Source organism: Heterodontus francisci, chromosome 18 (assembly GCF_036365525.1).
Source record: "Heterodontus francisci isolate sHetFra1 chromosome 18, sHetFra1.hap1, whole genome shotgun sequence".
Lineage (NCBI taxonomy): Eukaryota > Metazoa > Chordata > Chondrichthyes > Heterodontiformes > Heterodontidae > Heterodontus > Heterodontus francisci.
In genome coordinates, this window is record NC_090388.1 from 30,931,959 (window position 1) to 30,951,517 (window position 19,559).

Below are 19,559 nucleotides of genomic sequence, written 5' to 3' on the forward strand. Positions count from 1 at the left end.
CCTTAAGAGGTGTGATGGGCAGTCACAGGAGCTCCAACAAGAGTCAGCTGGTGATGATGGTAATTTAGGTATAAGAAAGAAAAATAAGTGATTATAACAAGTTTATTAGACTGGGGATAGAAGTAGTGCTGAAGCAGTTTGAATCTCTGTTTTCTAACATTGCTGGATCTGGTTCTGGGGAATGAGGTGGGTCAAGTGGATCAAGTATCAGCAGAGGAACATTTAGGAAACGGTGATCATGATATCATAAGGTTCAGATTAGCTATGGAAAAGGACAATGAGAAATATAGAGTAAAAGTACTTAATTGGAGGAGAGCCAATTTCAGTGGGCTGAGAACAGATCTTATCAAAGTTTGGCAGGCAAGCAATTAAGAAGGCTAATGGTATGTTAGCCTTTATCACAAGAGGATTTGAGTACAGGAGTAGTGAAGTCTTGCTTCAATTGTATAGAACCTTGGTTAGACTGCACCTGGAGTACTGTGTGCAGTTTTGGTCCCCTTAACGTAGGAAGGATATTATTGCCAGAGAGGGAGTGCAACAAAGGTTCACCAGACTTATTCCCAGGATGGCGGGACTGTCCTATGAAGACAGATTGGGAAAACTGAGCCTGTATTCTCTAGAGTTTTGAAGAGTGATCTCATTGAAACCTACAAAATACTTAAAGGGATTGTCATGCTAGGCCCCCACCATCCAAGAATGAGGCACACTAATTTTGTCATGAACAGTGATTTTAAACTGTTACTGGAGCGAAGAAAGGACTTGTTAAACAGATCAGCCGTGACTGAAAAAGACATTTGCATTGGAAGGACAAAGGACCATTCCCTGACACATTCAAGCCATAATGGACCTTGATCATCAAGTATTATGCGTAAGAGGAGCATTCCAGAGATTGCTAAGGTAATACAATCCAAGACGTGGTCAGACCAGTTAGTCACATGACTACCTGCTTGGCAACCTGGGTTTTTCTGAATTGTACAAACAGTTTGAATTGAGAGTATCTGTTTGCTCCTGGACTGAGAAGATCTCTTCTGTCTCCTCCCATCTCTTTCTCACAAGCCTCTGAATCCACTGAAGACACATGAACCTCAAGAGAGAAAAGTCTCCTACAGCGAACAAGGTTTAAGAATAATACTGGGACCCAATGAAAAGCAAGGTCTACCTACAATCAAAGACTCTACAGTGAGCCCGAAGAACCGCAACAAAGACTCTTCAGATATTGCATCAAACTTTTCCACTTTATTTTTCTTCTGCTCTTTTCTGTCTCTATTTGCATGTGTGTATCACATATGCATGCTAGCGTGGGCACGTTGTGTACCCGTAGGCGTTAACCGAATTAAAGTTTAAGTTTAATAATGTTCAACTTTTCTTCTTTAAAGCTAAGAAAGCCTGCTTGTGCTGGTTTCTTTGCCTTATAATTGGAAAGCGGTGAACAAGGATTCACCAAGGGGGAGCTAAAAACATGGTGTGTTTAAAATTAAACCCTGTTACAGTAAGACCAGGTGAAGGCTGAGAGGGACCCCTAGACATCTTTCTCACGTGGTCATGACAGGACAGACAAGGTAGATGCAGCTAAGATGTTTCCCCTGGCTAGAGAATTTCAAAATAAGGGGGAAGCCACTTAGGACAGAGATGAGGAGAAATTTCTTTACTCAGAGTGTTGTGAATCTTTGGAATTCTCTACCCCAAAGGGCTGTGGAAGCTCAGTCATTGAGTATGTTTAAAGCAGAGATTGACAGATTTTAAAGGGGATACAAGGATAGTGTGGGAAAAAGGCATTGAAGTGGAAGATCAGCCATGATCTTATTGAATGGTGGGGCAGGCTCGATGAGCTGAATGGCCTACTCCTGCTCCTATGTTCCTCAACCTGTAATTGAACAATGGGCTGCCTTTAAAGAGGAGATGGTTCTCATACAGTTGAGGTACATTCCCATGAGGGGGAAAGGTAGGGCAACCAAAGCCAGATGATGAAAGAGATAGAGTAAAATGAAACAGAAAAAAGGGTCGTATGACAGATGTCAGATTTATAATACAAGTGAGAACCAGGCTGAACATAGAAAGTTCAGAGGGGAAGTAAAAAAATAGGATGTAAGGGGGCAAAGAGCCAGTATGAGAAGAGACTGGCTGCCAACATAAACGGGAATCCAAACATCTTCTACAGGCAAATAAATAATAAGAGAACAGAAAGGAGGAGGATTGGGGCTAATTAGGGACCAAAAATGAGACCTACACGAAGGCATGGCTGAGATACTAAATGAGTACTTTGCATCTGTCTTTACCAAGGAAAAGGATGCTAACAAAGTCATAGTGAAGGACGAGATAGTTGACATACTAGATGGGCTCAAAATTTATTTTAAAAAAGATACTAGAAAGGCTGGCTGTACTTAAAGTTGATAAGTCACAAGGACTGAATGGGATGCATTCAAGGATGCTGAGAGAAGCAAGGGTGGAAATTGCAGAGGTACTGGCCATAATCTTCCAATCCTCTTTAGATACAACAGAAGTTCCAGAGGACTGGAGAATTGCAAATGTTACATCCTTGTTTAAAAAAGAGTGTAAGGATAAATCCAGCTAATACAGCGTAATTAGTTTAACCTTGGTGGTGGGAAAGCTTTTAGAAACAACAATCTGGGACAAAATTAACAGTCACTTGGGCAAATATGGATTAATTAATGAAAGCCAGCACGAATTTGTTAAAGACAAATCATGTTTAATTAACATGATTGAGATTTTTGATGAAGTAACAGAGAGGATTGATGAGGTATATATGGAATTACAAAAAGCATTTGATAAAATGACACATAATAGGTTTACCAGAAAAGTTGAAGTCCGTGGAATAAAGAGAGACAGTAGCTGAGTGACAGGAAACAAAGAGTAGTAGCGAACGATTGTTTTTCGAACTGGAGGAAGGTATACAGTGGCGTTCCCCAGGGATTGGTATTAGGGTCACTACTGTTCTGGTGCACCGGGCATAATTTCAAAATTTGCAGTTGAAACAAAACTTGGAAGCATTGTAAACTGAGGAGGATAGTGATCGGCTTCAAGAGGAAATAGGCTGGTAGAATGGATGGGCATGTGGCAGATGCAATTTAGTACAAAGAAGTGTGACAAATTCTGCTAGGAAGAATGAGGAGAGGCAATATAAACTAAAGGGTACAATTCTAAACGGAGTGTAGGAACAGAGAGATCTGGGGCTATATGTGCACAAATTGTTGAAGGTGGCAGGGCAGAAAATTTTTTTTCCTCTTCACTGGTCATCTGTGGTACCTTACTCAAGTAACCATTCTGCATGTAAAAGCCGAGATAACAAGTGACAGCAGCATCACAGAAAAGATATTTTCACTTGCAGGCCAGAAATGTAAGATTGTCGCTAATAAATACAATTGGGAATTCAGGAGTAACTTCTTTAGAGTGGTTAGAATGTAAAACTTGCTACCGCAAGGAGTAGTTAAGGTGACTAGTATAAATGCATTTAAGGGGAAGCTAGATAAGCACATGAAGGACAAAAGAATATAAGGACATGTTGACGGGTTAGAAGAAGAAGGGTGGGAGGCAGCTCATGTGGAGCACAAACACCAGCATGGACCTGTTGGGACGAATAGCCAGTTTCTGTCCTGTAAATATTATGTAACTATGCAATCACAGCCAAGCTCAACCCTATCACAAAACATTTATGAATGACGACAGCCAGTCAGTCTTAATTCATCCATCCTATAGTCCTCCCATTGCTGCATTTAATTGTTTCTTAAATGATTCTACAGTTTTTGCTTCCACTACACTACCCAGAAATCTATTCCAAGCATTGATTCCTCTTTGTCTGAAGATTTTCTTAACACTAGTCCTAAATTTACCTTCTACTCATTTGAACCTGCATTCCAGGCATACTTTCAACTTAATTTAAAATTATATTCCAGATTTACCTTTTCCATTCCCATAAGATCACCTCTCACATGCCTCCTTTCCAGGCTAGCAACTGCAAATTCCCCCAGCTTTTCTTCATTACTCAGATCCAAGTACTTTAATTTCTCCTTTGTTTCTGTGACTGGAAATGGGCATAGTTCTAAAAATGCAGTCTGACTAGCACACTGTACTGTTCAATCATGATTTCCTCTGGCTTGTATGCTTATGTTTGATTATGTAGTGCAACATTTTATTAGCTTGTTAATTGCTGCTCTGCACTGGTTGGTTGTGTTGAGTTTAATAAAATCTTTGGTCTCTTTCAACTTCATCCTTAGCTTTTTCAACACCTTTCATATAGTATACGTGTTGGCCATATTCCCTCCGATGTGCATTACCGTATACTTTTCTACATAAAAATCATATACCATTGATCTGCCCACAAATTTTGCCTAATTCAATCTGTAATTTCTCAGTTTTCCCCAATGCCCATCTTAGCTTCACATTGTTTGTAAATTTGGCCAATATGAATTGAGTTTCTAAACACTGAACCGCGCAGCACGCACTCAGTACCTCCCCTCACAACGATAACTCCTCTATACCCATTTTTCTAACTCAGCCAATTTCTTAACTATTCCCAAATTTTACCTTGAATGCTTAATGCTTTAAGGCTAACTGGTAGTCTTTTACATGGGATCTAATCAAATATCTTTTGGAAGCCTAAGTACACAACGTCATAGGCTTTAGCAGTTCTTTTGGATTGTCACTTCAATAAAGAAGTCAAGAAGGGGTTGAACATCCACAGAAGTGCAATTCCAATAGCTGGGGGATGGGGGTGGGGGCATTGGATAATTACCAACAACAGCAACCCTGGTCAATCTTCCTTTCCCTAAACAATGCTGAGAACAAATGAAGTGTCCTATCACTACCTTGGCTAAGATCAGCTAATTCAGCACAGAACAGGAAGTTAACTGGGCCTTCTTAGTCTGGGTGGTGTTACTCAATCCCTTAATCAGTTCTGCCATCAGGGAAGCAAAGAACCATTCCTTCGAGTGGCTCTGCAATATAAACATGCCATAGTAATTGGTTAGGGATAAATTGTGACTTTATAAAGACTTGCATATCCTGTACATGAATTCTATTATAGATACAAAGAGATTTGAATCAGTGTGAATTTATAAATTGTACTGGAACAATCACCTGTACATACACTTTTTAATGTTTAAGTTAAACATATAAAAAAAGTTTTTTCTATATCTGCCTCTGTTGTGTTTCATACACGACTTAATTTCAAGGAACTTTATTTAACAATAGAATTATAGCAATGCACTTATCTTTGAAATTAGTATCAAATAAATACCATCTCTTATTAAGATTCTACTTTGCTAACAAAGATTGTGATGTTCAACAACTTTACATTAATCTCCCAATCAAATATTTCTCATCTGTATTGCAATTTATAGTTAAAATGTTTCCAGTTCTGAAATCTGAAGTAAATTTGCACCTTCAAAGGCATTTAAAAAAAAAATCGAACAATAGCTTGCATGTCAAATCAGGGCTGAGATCACTACAGCTCAGATCATGTCGCACTGTAAATCTTCAGTACAAATCATGTAATTGGATCACAGAAGCTTACTATCCAGCATGTCATGAATCAATGGCCAAAATACAAAATTAGCTTCATGACCTCCATGTGTATAGATTATGAAGAACACAGAGTGAAGTGTGTTTCAAGGACAAAATGCATCATTCAGAAATAACAGACAAGGGGAATGCGGTGGACGTGGTGCACGCAGACTTTCAAAGGACCTTTGATAAGATGCCATGTCACTCTTCACAAAGGTAAGGGCATGTGGAGAGTAGCAGAATAGATCATATGTGGAGTATTGTATGCAGTTCTGGTCTCCATACTACAAAAAGGAAACACCAGAAAAAGTGCAGAAAATATTTACAAGGATGTTACCAGAAATGAGAGGATGCAATTGCGAGGAAAGATTGCACTGGCTAGGGCTCTTTACTCTGGAAAAGAGAAAACTAAGAGGAAACTGAAAGAAGTCTTTAAAATTATTTATTTTTTACTCATTCACAGGATGTGGGTGTCAGTGGCAAGGCCAGTATTATTGCCCATCCCTAATTACCCTCGAGAAGGTGGCAGTGAGCGCCTTTTTGAACTGCTGCAATTCATGTGGTGTAGGTACACCCATAGTGCTATTAGGTAGGGAGTTCCAGGATTTGAGCCAGGGACGACGAAGGAACGCCAATATATTTCCAAGTCAGGATGGTATGTGACTTGAAGGGGCACTTGCAGGTGTCAACTTCCCATGCCCCTGCTGCCATTGTCTCTTAGGCAGTAGAGATCATGGGATTGGAAGGTGCTGTCGCAGAAACCTTGGTGAGTTGCTGCAGTGCATCTTGTAGATAGTGCACGCTGCAAAAATGGTGCACCAGTGATGAAGGGAGTGAATATTTAAGGTGGTGGATGTGGTGCCAATCAAGCAGGCTTCTTGGCTGGCGTTGAGCTTCTGAGTGTTGTTGCAGCTGCACTCATCCAGGCAGGTGGGCAGTATTCCATCACACAGTTGACTTTTGCCTTGTAGACGGTGGAAAGGCTGTGGAGAGTCAGGAGGTGAGTTACTCACTGGAGAACACCCAGCCTTTGACCTGTTCTTGTAACCACAGTATTTATGTGGCTGGGCCAGATAGGTTTCTGGTCAATGGTGATTCCAAGATGTTGATGGGGAGTTCAGCGATGATAGTGCCGTTGAATGTCAAGGGAAGATGGTCTCTTGTTGGAGATGCTCATTGCCTGGCACTTGCGTGGCACGAATATTACTTGCCACTTATCAGCCCAAGCCTGAATGTTATCCAGATCTTACTGCATGCAGGCATGGGATTGCTTCATTACCTGAAGAGTTAAGAATGGAACTGATCACTGTTATGATGAGGTGTTGATCGGGATGTGGGGAGACTGTCTCTCTTTATGGGTGAGTCCAGAACAAGGGTCCATGAATATAAAAGAGCCACAGACAGATGAAATTGAAGGAATTTAGGAGGAATTTCTTGACACAGAGAAAAATGGAACTCATTTACACGTTGAAGCTGATATCATTAGAGGAGGTTTAATGTATATGAGGGTGGAGGAGATAGAAGGATAGAAGGAATAATTCGAATAAAAGGACGCTCATGTGGAGTATAAATACCAGCCGACCAGTTGGGCAGATGGACTCTGTGTTTCAGATTCTATTTAATTTTGGAATCATCATTATCTGCCTGTTAATGCATTAAATGCACAATAGCTCAACCATAATAATGTACTTACTCTCCTTAGAAAATAATGTATTCTAAGTCTCACTTCACTCTCTCTTGTTTTATATCAACTGCTACTTAACCAATCATAACATCCAAAATGAACTATGCGCTCTATAGTTTAAGTACAATGGCAATTATTCAGGAAACAATACCTAACAAAGAACAAAGAACAGTACAGCACAGGAACAGGCCATTTGGCCCTCCAAGCCTGCGCCGATCTTGATGCCTGCCGAAACTAACACCTTCTGCACTTCCGGGGCCCATATCCCTCTATTCCCTTCCTATTCATATATTTGTCAAGATGTCTCTTAAACGTCGCTATCGTACCTGCTTCCACCACCTCCCCTGGCAGCAAGTTCCAGGCACTCACCACCCTCTGTGTAAAAAACTTGCCTCGCACATCCCCTCTAAACTTTGCCCCTCGCACCTTAAACCTATGTCCCCTAGTAACTGACTCTTCCACCCTGGGAAAAAGCTTCTGACTTTCCACTCTGTCCATGCCGCTCATAACTTTGTAAACCTCTATCATGTCGCCCCTCCACCTCCGTCGTTCCAGTGAAAACAATCCGAGTTTTTCCAACCTCTCCTCATAGCTAATGCCCTCCAGACTAGGCAACATCCTGGTAAACCTCCTCTGTACCCTCTCCAAAGCCTCCACGTCCTTCTGGTAGTGTGGCGACCAGAATTGCATGCAATATTCTAAGTGTGGCCTAACTAAGGTTCTGTACAGCTGCAACATGACTTGCCAATTTTTATACTCTATGCCCTGACCGATGAAGGCAAGCATGCCGTATGCCTTCTTGACTACCTTATCCACCTGCGTTGCCACTTTCAGTGACCTGTGGACCTGTACGCCCAGATCTCTCTGCCTGTCAATACTCCTAAGGGTTCTGCCATTTACTGTATACCTCCCACCTGCATTAGACCTTCCAAAATGCATTACCTCACAGTTCTCCGGATTAAACTCCATCTGCCATTTCTCCGCCCAAGTCTCCAACCGATCTATATCCTGCTGTAGCCTCTGACAATCCTCATCATTATCCGCAACTCCACCAACCTTTGTGTCGTCCGCAAACTTACTAATCAGACCAGCTACATTTTCCTCCAAATCATTTATATATACTACAAACAGCAAACGTCCCAGCACTGTTCCCTGCGGAACACCACTAGTCACATCCCTCCATTCAGAAAAACACCCATCCACTGTTACACTCTGTCTTCTATGACTGAGCCAGTTCTGTATCCATCTTGCCAGCTCACCTCTGATCCCGTGTGACTTCACCTTTTGCACCAGTCTGCCATGCGGGACCTTGTCAAAGGCTTTACTAAACTCCATATAGACAACATCCACCGCCCTTCCCTCATCAATCATCTTCGTCACTTCCTCAAAAAACTCAATCAAATTAGTAAGACACGACCTCCCCTTCACAAAACCATGCTGTCTCTCGCTAATAAGTTTGTTTGTTTCCAAATGGGAGTAAATCCTGTCCCGAAGAATCCTCTCTAATAGTTTCCCTACTACTGACGTAAGGCTCACCGGCCTATAATTTCCTGGATTATCCTTACCACCCTTCTTAAACAAAGGAACAACATTGGCTATTCTCCAGTCCTCTGGGACCTCACCTGTAGCCAATGAGGGTGCAAAGATTTCTGTCAAGGCCCCAGCAATTTCTTCCCTTGCCTCCTTCAGTATTCTAGGGTAGATCCCATCAGGCCCTAGGGACTTATCGACCTTAATGCTTTACAAGACATCCAACACCTCCTCCTTTTTGATAATGAGATGACTGAGACTATCTGCACTCCCTTCCCTAGGCTCATCATCCACCAAGTCCTTCTCCTTGGTGAATACTGATGCAAAGTACTCATTTAGCACCTCACCCATTTCCTCTGGCTCCACGCATAGATTCCCATCTCTGTCCTTGAGTGGGCCAACCCTTTCCCTGGTTACCCTCTTGCTCTTTATATATGTATAAAAAGCCTTGGGATTTTCCTTAATCCTGTTTGCCAATGACTTTTCATGACCCCTTTTAGCCCTGACGATACATGATACATGGTTAACAATGAGCAACATGAGCAAATACATGAACAACAACTGATATGCTGAATGCAGTTTATACATTTTACGTTTTATTTATTTTTCACCTTTTAAGATTGTGATGTTCCAGGGTTGTCATTATTCCTGCAGTAAGACACTAAATTATCATCCCACATCATAAGTTTGAATCAAAGCCTTGACTACCAGACTATCACTAAAAAATGATTTGACCTCACTAGTTAATTGTTTCTCGTTGCAACAATTTTAGGTTAGGACCACTATGTAGCAGAACCTTCTGAAGGAGCCTTCTTTGGCCTCCTTGTCTCAAGAGACAATGGGTAAGCGCCTAGAAGTGGTCAGTGGTTAGTGAAGCAGCGCCTGGAGTGGCTATAAAGGCCAATTCTAGAGTGACAGACTCTTCCACAGGCGCTGCAGATAAAATTGGTTGTTGGGGCTGTTACACAGTTGGCTCTCTCCTTGCACTTCTTTTTTCCTGCCAACAGCTAAGTCTCTTCGACTCGCCACTCTTTAGTCCTGCCTTTATGGCTGTCCGCCAGCTCTGGTGATCACTGGCAACTGACTCCCACGACTTGTGATCAATGTCACAGGACTTCATGTTGTGTTTGCAGATGTCTTTAAAGCGGAGATATGGACGGCTGGTGGGTCTGATACCAGTGACGAGCTCACTGGACAATGTGTCCTTGGGGGATCTGCCATCTTCCATTCGGCTCATATGGCCAAGCCATCTCAAGCGCCACTGGCTCAGTAGAGTGTATATGCTGGGGATGTTGGTCGCCTTGAGGACTTCTGCGTTGGAAATACGGTCCTGCCACCTGATGCCAAGGATTCTCCGGAGGCAGCGAAGATGGAATGAATTGAGACGTTGCTCTTGGCTGACATACGTTGTCCAGGCCTCGCTGCCGTAGAGCAAGGTACTGAGGACACAGGCTTGATACACTCGGACTTTTGTGTTCTGTGTCAGTGCACCATTTTCCCACACTCTCTTGGCTAGTCTAGACATAGCAGCAGACGCCTTTCCCATGCGCTTGTTGATTTCTGCATCGAGAGACAGGTTACTGGTGATAGTTGAGCCTAGGTAGGTGAACTCTTGAACCACTTCCAGAGCATGGTCGCCGATATTGATAGATGGGGCATTTCTGACGTCCTGTCCCATGATGTTTGTTTTCTTGAGGCTGATGGTTAGGCCAAATTTGTTGCAGGCAGCCACAATCCTGTTGATGAGACTCTGCAGACACTCTTCTGTGTGGAATGTTAATGCAGCATCGTCAGCAAAGAGGAGTTCCCTGATGAGGACCTTCCGTACTTTGGTCTTTGCTCTAAGATAGGCAAGGTTGAACAACCTGCCATCTGATCTTGTGTGGAGGAAAATTCCTTCTTCTGAAGACTTGAACGCATGTGAGAGCAGCAGGGAGATGATGATCCCAAACAGTGTAGGCGTGAGAACACAGCCCTGTTTCACGCCACTCAGGATAGGAAAGGGGTCTGATGAGGCACCGCTATGCTGAATTGTGCCTTTCATATTGTCATGGAATGAAGTGATGATACTTAGTAGCTTTGGTGGACATCCAATCTTTGCTAGTAGTCTGAAGAAACCACATCTGCTGATGAGGTCAAAGGCTTTTCTGAAGGAGCACAGCTCCCAAAAGTCTGCCATAATGAAGCACTGATAACAGTCATGGAATACATAGCGAAGGCTAGGTACGTCTACAGCTGAAAAATAAACATGGCAGCAACAGGGAAGAAAGATAGAAAAAGGGAAATTATCCAAAACTACCCAAAAATGCCAATTTTCAGCTAACTTCAAAAATTCACTCATACAGCTAGCCAAGTCTTTGTGACTTTGAAACTGAATTTGCAATAAATGGTTTTAAAGAAATTCAGTTGCAAAAAGAACTTTTATAGGAGATAAAAGCATTACTTGACTGTAGATCTAAATATAGATCCTTAAAAGACCGCGAATATTTAAAATCACTGTAGATACTATGCTGTTTCACATCTTTTGACATTTGTATAAACAGTTTAGTTAATAACAGGATGCTCCACATCCTAAATGAAAATCACAGGCTATGTCTTCTCCTTTGTGCAATGTAATGACTCATGTGTGTCCAAATTGCTGATGAGATCTTTCCTGTTTCATTCATAAGGAAGTCATGTCCATAGAATTAATATTAGACAGGAACATGAAAACATGTTATATCTGAAGACAGAAGCCAGAACCAAGCCCATTAACAATATATAGCTATTTATCAAGGGTGACAAATTGTTTAACAATAGAAAATTAAAATATAAACTAAAATACCATAAAGATGTCTGTTATCTGATCCATTTTAAGCTAATTGAATCTATTTGCCATTTAAAAAATTTTTCTAAAAGTTATTGCTCTTTTAGTAAAATCAAAAGTTATCAATATGTTCCATGGATTTTTTTTTATTTAACACAAACAACATCTTGGTCTTTGATGAATCAACTGCACATTTAGCTCAATCGCTTTTCATCAGGAAATCAGAGTTTCTCATTTCCTGCAGGAAGGAAGTGCTGGCAGGAGCTGCTGTCAGCACTGCACTCGGCTCCTGACTCCCTCTACTTCCGACATGTGGTAATCACAGGCTCGCTGCACCACACTGACCTATTTAAAGCCTCCCTGCCCTTCACCTATCACCAGGTCATGTATTTGCACCAAAAGTAGTAACATTAATACAGGCATGTGGCAGCTTACAGAGAAAATAAAATCCATTTCCTGCTCTAATATCCAGACTATTTCCACAATATTTGCAAAGACTATCACAAGATTCTTGGAAGAGAAACAGTAAAGCACATAAACCATGAGCAGTGATTTTGAAGAGCTGAGAACCTCACCTTCCCCCTCCCCTATTGCTGCCATGCTTGCTGTCAAATATTTTCACTTTTTTGTTCTAATCCTGTTGCAAGTCAGCAAAATGATTTTAGGAAATTCTCCATTTAAAATGTCCTTACCTGCGTCTCTTTCGAACATACCTTATCTGGCAAAAGAAACAAGCAATAAAGAAAAATATTAAAAGTGCTATATGGCATACCCATAAATCGCTGCAGAAAATAACGTATTTAAAAGAATTTTTTAAAATGTTACCACTACAACCGCAATGCCAATGACTGCTATGATTGTGACAGGTATCAGTATAAATCCTAGGACTGATGCACTATGATTACTGTCAGGGGGGTTACTGGCTGTTTGATTGGGCATGACACTTTTCTGTTTGCTCATGCGATGAAAGTAGGTTTTTCTTTATACTTGTGCTTGATTGGTGGTGTTTCTGAAAGTTTGTCTCAAAATTAAGTCCTGAAATCTTTTCATGGTGTTTTATTTGGAGCGTTGCGTACAGGAACATCCGTCATCTGATTGTCATTGGGAAAAATTCAAACAGGACATGAAGCAACCAAGATTCCTTGTTATTCTGTTTCATCCATGGTTATGCTGTGGTCAGTCAGCACTCTCAAATAGGCTAAAAATGAAAGATAGGCATAGTCAGTTTAAGACTTGTGTAAGGTGTGGGTTTTATTTTTAAAATCTTGTTAAACAAAGGCCCAACTATCAAACAAGGCTATATCCATTTCAGTCTTTTCAAATGCCATCGTGAAAATGCATAGAAGCTATAAATTTCAGTGACAGATCACATTCCAAAGATGCGTGTTTGCACTTAACAAGAAAGAAAGATTTTACAGCTGTCACATTGTTTATCTTTACCTTGCAGGTACATTTAAAGTAGTACATTTACTGTCCTTGTAGAATTTAAACAAATATGTCAGCACTCTTATGACTTTGATTAAGATAATATTAATAGAATAGCAATTATGAAAGCTGGGGGTAGGGGTGGAAGGGAAAGAGAAAATTTAGGAACCTGAGTAGCTCTTCAATGTGATGTCACTTTCTTTACGCTGCAATTTTGTCATTTCACCCCACCCTACCCCGAGAATAACAGGTTACGCTGAAGTATGCAATGTAGGCAGTGTTGACCCACAGAACTTTGCACAATTATGTACTCTCCATTTATAAATCTGAACAGCAAATCTCTATATACTATCAGATCAAGATCTTATGGTATCTGTGACTCAGACCAAGAGGTTTCAAAAAGTTTGAATTTACATAGCACTTTTAACTTAGAAAAATATTCCAGGGTGCTTGACAGAAGTGGAATAAAGAAAATGGATGCAGGGCCAAAGAAAGAAATATTAGGAAGGATGGCCAAAAGCTTGGTAAAAAGGTGTGTTTTAAGAAGGGTCCTAAAAGGAAGAGGGAGATGGAAAATCAAGAGGATTTTTGGGAGGGAATTTCACAGCATAATGCCAAGTGGTTGGTGGCACAGATGCCAACAGTGGGGCAAATGCACGAGTGGCCAGGCACAGGAACAGAGTATTAGGGGTGGGGGCTGTTGGGTAGTAGGGCTGGTAAATGTTAGAGATAGGAGGGGCGAGGCATGGAGGGAATTAAATACAAGGATGAGAATTTTGTGGCTTAAGAGGACCGGGAACTAATATAGGACAATGTTGTGGATAAGTGGAACTTAAGTAGAATAGAACATGAGCAGCAGAGTTTCAGATGACCTACAGTTTGCAGAGGATGGAGGCTTGCCAGGAGATTAGAATAATTGAGTCTGGAGGTTATAAATGTATGCCTGGAGGAGGGCTTCAGCACAAGATGGACTAAAGTAGGGACAAAAGTGGGCACTGTTACAAAGGTGAAAGTCGGCATTCTTTGTGACAGAAGATATGGGATCGGAAGCTCTGCTTGGGATCAAAGATACACTGAATCACCAACCTTTAGTAACATTTTTCAATTTTACCAGAGTAATTAAATTCAAATTTAACTGTATTTCATTACTCATTATATATTCTGTTGGGACTTCAAAATGAATTAGCATCTATCCTCCCACTTTATATTTTGGCTCCATTTCAGCCCAAATTTGAGGGGATAAAAGTTTTCTATGCCAATTTAAAAGGAATTTATGAGAGATAAATTTAAAGCTCCCCAATGGCACAGCGATAAAAGCACACCCCAGTTTGTTGATTTCAGTTAGGATATTGATCCAGTTCCTTTAGTGCACAGCATAGACTTGTCCACAAGTCAATGCTAATTCGGAATCTCTTTCAGAGACATTACGAATCCCTGCTCTGGGAAATGGGAATATCAAACAATGGTGTTAAGAGACATCACTGAGCAAAGTGGAGACAGTTTTACACCATTTTACTGTTATATTGGATTGCTTGGGTCAGATACTGGATGAAAAATTGGCACGAACATACTGGGAGGTACAAAAATTAGAAATATTTTTAAAGTGCGCATGTGCTTCCAAAAGAAGTAATGTCTTCTCAGAATTTCATCATTCTCCTTGTAACTGCTTTATCTTAGAGCTCCCCAATGGCTGTTGGTAAACACAGAATGTAGCTACATCATATAAACCTGAATATCCAGAGTCATTTTTTTAATCTGCTCACTGATCTCAGCAAAGGTGGCAATTGGCGGTGTTACAATTTGGCCTCAACATTCCTGGGCTACAGAATGGGGAGGTGGTGTACATCACCCACTGTCCTTGTTCCTAATGATTATCGAGTGACCATTGTTGGAAAGTGCACTTGTGAGAAGATATTATGAGGACAGGATCAGCTTGTCACCTCTGAATACTCATTGTTTTGGCTCACACAAGATGTACCAGAGATGCCTGAGAACTGTACTCCAACATGAGCTGCCACATTTAGGAGAAGAGTGAGAAAAGAATGTTCCAACTCCGACCTGCTAGGATTCCTATGCTAATCTTTCAGTCACTATGGCGCCGATACTAATGGAGAGGCAGGACAGAACACAGGAGTCCAGTAGTGGGCGATGAACCCGGCAAGGTGCGGGGATCCTGCTGATCTTAACAGCAGTCCTCATTCAAATAAAATAATAGAGTCCCGACCGGTGGAAATGGTCCCATGTATTAATTGGGGAATTTAGCTATGATCAAAGTAGTAGGGAGATCTGGTCGCGATTCGGGTGATAACCTGAGCAAGGGAGGTTTTGCAGCCAAATTTGCTGACAAAACAAAGATAATGGGAAAGCAAGTTGTGAGGAAGGCACAGGACTTGGGATTTTCAATCGTCTGTGGGGGCGATAACGGGAGAGGGCGCACCTTGAAAGGTGGGAGGGTCAGAAGGCAAACATTAGTGCACAGCTGTTGGGTGCAATGTGGGGAGCCATCAATTAATGTTCTGTCTGATGGAAAAGTTTTGGCTCTAAGAGTTTTTGTCTTAGATTGGGTTCAGTATCTTTTAATTGGTTGTTTGGCCACTTCTCTGTGCTGTGAGGCTGCTGGCCCTCTGAAGATCTGTCTCCTCTATCCTGCAAGACAGCGGCAGGCCCTATCATGGCTGCCGTTTGCCTTTGAGGATCATGCTCAGCAGGCAGTTCCTGCCTCCCGGCAGAGTACAGTGACGCTAACTGGGCGCTGAGCTCATCTTCGGCCCAATTAGGGCATCTGCATATGAAGATAGCACTGCGTGAGCGATGCAGACAGGTTGGGAGCCAGAAATTATCCGGGTGTTGGGTTCCTGACCCCAGATTGAAAATCAAGCCCAAGATGTCTGCAAATGAACATAGATAGGTTAAGTGAATGGGCAAAAATTTGGCAGATGAGTATATGCTGAGTGGATGTTTCCCTCTGTGCGGGAATCTAGAACTAGGGGGCAGTTACAGAATCACAGTCACTTATTTAAGACAGAGATGAGAAATTTCTTCTTTCAGAGGGTTATGAATCTTTGGAATTCTCTATCCCAGAGAGCTGTGGAGCCTGGGTTATTGAATATATATTCAAGGCTGAGATAAACAGATTAGGGGAGTCCAGGGTTATGGTGAACAGGCAGCAAAGTGGAGTTGAGGCCAAGATCAGATTAGCCACGATCTTACTGAATGGCAGAACAGGCTCAAGGGGCTGTAAGGCCTATTCCTGCTCCTATTTCTTATGTTTTTATGAGGCCAAAGGCTTCCTTGAGAGGCCTGATGGAACACTCTGGCCCCACAAACAAATCAGAAATATAAATTTAAAACTCACCTTCTGGGCCGCTTCTGGCCCAGGATCTAGCTCCTGACAATTTTGCCTGACGGTAGAGATGATACTGCCCCAACCACCCCCAGGCCTCAGCTTGAAATTGCAGATTGGGTCCTGATGACATCATGGACCTGATCTGCATATTTAAATTAGGATCCTGCTTCCTTCCTGTGGGTGTCCTTCATGCCTGGTCAAAAGAGGAGGTGAATGTGGGGACAGAAGAAAGGAACTAGGATCAGAGGGGTAAGTGACTCGTTTATTTTAACTCCACCAAACCACCCCACCAGGTTTCCACCAGGGAGGGGCAATTAAAAATCAGTACCTATATATTTCAGATGAAGTGATATTTTTCCTTTTAAAAATAGGTGGAACAATAATGTGAAAACAAATGTTTCTTTTTCTCTGGCAACTTTCTATCCTTTCCTTACCATGAAGACATTGTAGTCCACTTGTGTGGAGTGTAAATGCCAGCATAGACAAGTTGGGCCGTATGGCTTATTTCTGTGCTGTAGACTTCATATAAATTCTACGTAATTCACTTTTTGCTGTGATATGATTCCAATAACTCCAGTCACCTTCCTGTATCTTATTCAAGTGGCTGTTATTCCTGTGTGAACATTGATTATGATTAAGATTCTCAGGAGAGTTTTCAATGTTTTTGTTGTTATAAGTAACAGGAACCATGGCAAGTATGTTCTCATCACAAATCTAGGCTGTAATGACCAATTGTAGCACTCCAGCTGCCCCACTGACTGAGATCAGCTAATTTGGCATACATCAGGGATTAAACTTGGAACCTTCCTAGTCTGCATGGAACAGCTATCCACCAGACAAAATTGCTGATTGATCGTAGAACCCTTCTTTATGTTCTTAAAAGACCATGCTGTTTAAATTAAGAAAATTTAGGTAATCACTTATTTATCCAGTTTTCTAAAGTATCTTTATCTCCTTGGGCTGTTCCTGCATAACATAAACCACTTCAGAACCCTTTCTAGATGTTGATTCCTCCTTGGATTTCTCTGAATTCCTCCTCAAAAAACAATACACTGGACAGCACAGCTGATCTCAGGAACTCAATATGTATGGAACCACAGAGAATGTGGATCCATTACTTCATGGCATGCTGGGTTGTGTGGCACAGTGGCTTCTGCATCAAAATATTGCACACTTTGGTTATTGTATGTCAATACCTCAGGTACATAAAGGATAAATTTATAACTGGTCAAAATGACAGTATGAAACATTTCAATTGTGAGCTGCTCTTGCAAAATATAGTTGTATTCCAGGTGTAAGGACGATGCGACAACTGCACAAACACAATTAGCTTGTGAATGGTAGATATTCAAGTAGTACATTTAATCTCGTTGGCTTCAGTTCCAAGTAAGTACAGAAATATGTCCTTTGAACTGGCCAATATTATTTTAATGGGATATTGAGAGTTTGTGTTTTTACCAGTGCATTTTGCACAAGTTGTCTTCCCACCAAACAATTCATTATTCAAGCTGATGACCACATGAATATTAATGTTAGTCTGACTAAAGGGCTTGCACAAATTGGCTGGGGAACCACTTGGCTTATCCTGTGTGCAAATAAGTGTTTCTAACCTATTTGGGCACCCAATGATGTCTCCTGGACCGATGGAAGATAATACTAGACCTTGTGGATCATCAGTTTTTAAAATTGAAAATGGACCAGACAGGCGTCAGTCACTTTTCTTGAGATTGACTATGAATAACAGAAAAGGTCAGGTAAGCAAATTGTACGTATTCGATTTATTGGATTGTTCCCTTTAACTTTAACCTTTTAGCCAACTAATACTAAAAGTACAAGAGTTGGGTGGCAATCGTAAAAGAAGGTAGTTTTAAAAAGGGATGAGGAAGGAAAAGCTATCTACTTGATCAGATGTGGAGTTAATTTTTATTTATCCAAGATAAAGCAGCACTGAACAATATGGTCAATTTAACATATGATAAAGAATGACAAACTCTAGACAGAGATAATTAATTTTACAAATAATACTGTTGCAATTTTTAGATAGTTGCCACCCTCAAATCTGCTTTTAGAATCAAGCATTTTTTGTAGTACTTTGTTCATCCCATAATTTGAGCATAACATGTAGACTGAAAAAAGTGGGAGCTAAAGTCCAATGCTTTTGTAATAGATTGCAGTAAGGTGTAAGATTTTGAAAACTTTCAAAAATTTAATAGCTGTTAGAGGCTGCTGTATTTCTAACTATCTAAATTATAATGAAAAATTGGATCTTATAAATTCACAATTGGAGGCTTAATATAGTGTTCTACTCTGGCTTTTTATGTTAATTCTTAAAAGAAAATTGAATTATTAGTCTGTAGCTAGAATAAATAAACTAATGTAATTAAAAGTTTTTCAACCAACTTTGAGATGGTCATAATTTCCAGATATACTGAAATTATATTCCTATAGTTTTTAAATTGAGTGGCCATGGGTATAAAGAATATAGTATTATATGTAAGTTTTACAAGCCACTTTGATGTAAACTGGAGCAGTTTTGGGCTCATTATAGACAGAATACAATGCCATGGAAAAGGTAGAATGAAGAATTATTAGGATTATACCAGCGATGTGAAGACATAGTTATAATCAGAGACTTTAAAAACCAGGTTGTATTCTCCAAGGCAGATACATCAGGTGAGTTCAAAATTTTGAAAGGGATCAAGAGAATCAGTATTAACATGCATTTATATAGTGTCTTCAGCATAAGGAAACCCCCTCTGCTGTTTACAAATAGGCATAAGGAAATGGTAACTGAAAGCTTGATTGAGGAGATGAGTATTGAGAAGTTATTTAAAGATGGAATGGTTTAAGAAGGATATTCTAGAGAGTAGGACGTAAACAGCTGAAAGCTCTACTATCCATGGTGGAGCAAATGGAAGGAGAGATGCAGAGATTGCCTGACTCAAACTTGCAAGCATAGTGGAGGGGATATAGCATCATTCGTTGCCCTGTTACAGCAAATTATGGAACATTTTTGTGGATGGGGAGCTAGCATAGATCAATGAGAAAGGAGGTGATTAGCAAGCAGGACTTAGTGTATGTCAGGATGTGAGCAGCAGATTCATGGGCAAGTTGGAATTTACAAAAAGTGAAAAATGGCAGACCATCAAGGACTGCGTCAGGATAGTCATATCTGGACGCGTCAAAGCCATATATGAGTTTCAGCAGCAGAGAGATTGAGGAATGGATGGATGCAGATGATGTAAAGG

The 19,559-nt window shown here is 40.9% G+C and overlaps 1 protein-coding gene across 4 annotated transcripts in view; it reads right to left on the bottom strand.

The window, feature by feature from the left end:
* The window catches only part of LOC137379835 (small integral membrane protein 29-like), a 113,341-nt gene that overhangs the window by 20,485 nt on the left and 73,297 nt on the right, over window positions 1–19,559 (bottom strand). For 2 of the 4 annotated variants that reach the window (XM_068051218.1, XM_068051219.1), the window contains 2 exons: window positions 12,366–12,738; window positions 12,233–12,258 (listed from right to left, as the gene is read on the bottom strand). In XM_068051218.1, coding sequence (XP_067907319.1) covers window positions 12,233–12,258; window positions 12,366–12,500 — 161 coding nt within the window. In that variant the 5' untranslated portion in view covers window positions 12,501–12,738. Of the gene's footprint in view, window positions 1–12,232; window positions 12,259–12,365; window positions 12,739–16,745; window positions 16,925–19,559 lie in introns of all 4 variants that reach the window. The other 2 variants (XM_068051220.1, XM_068051221.1) reach the window with 2 other exon arrangements.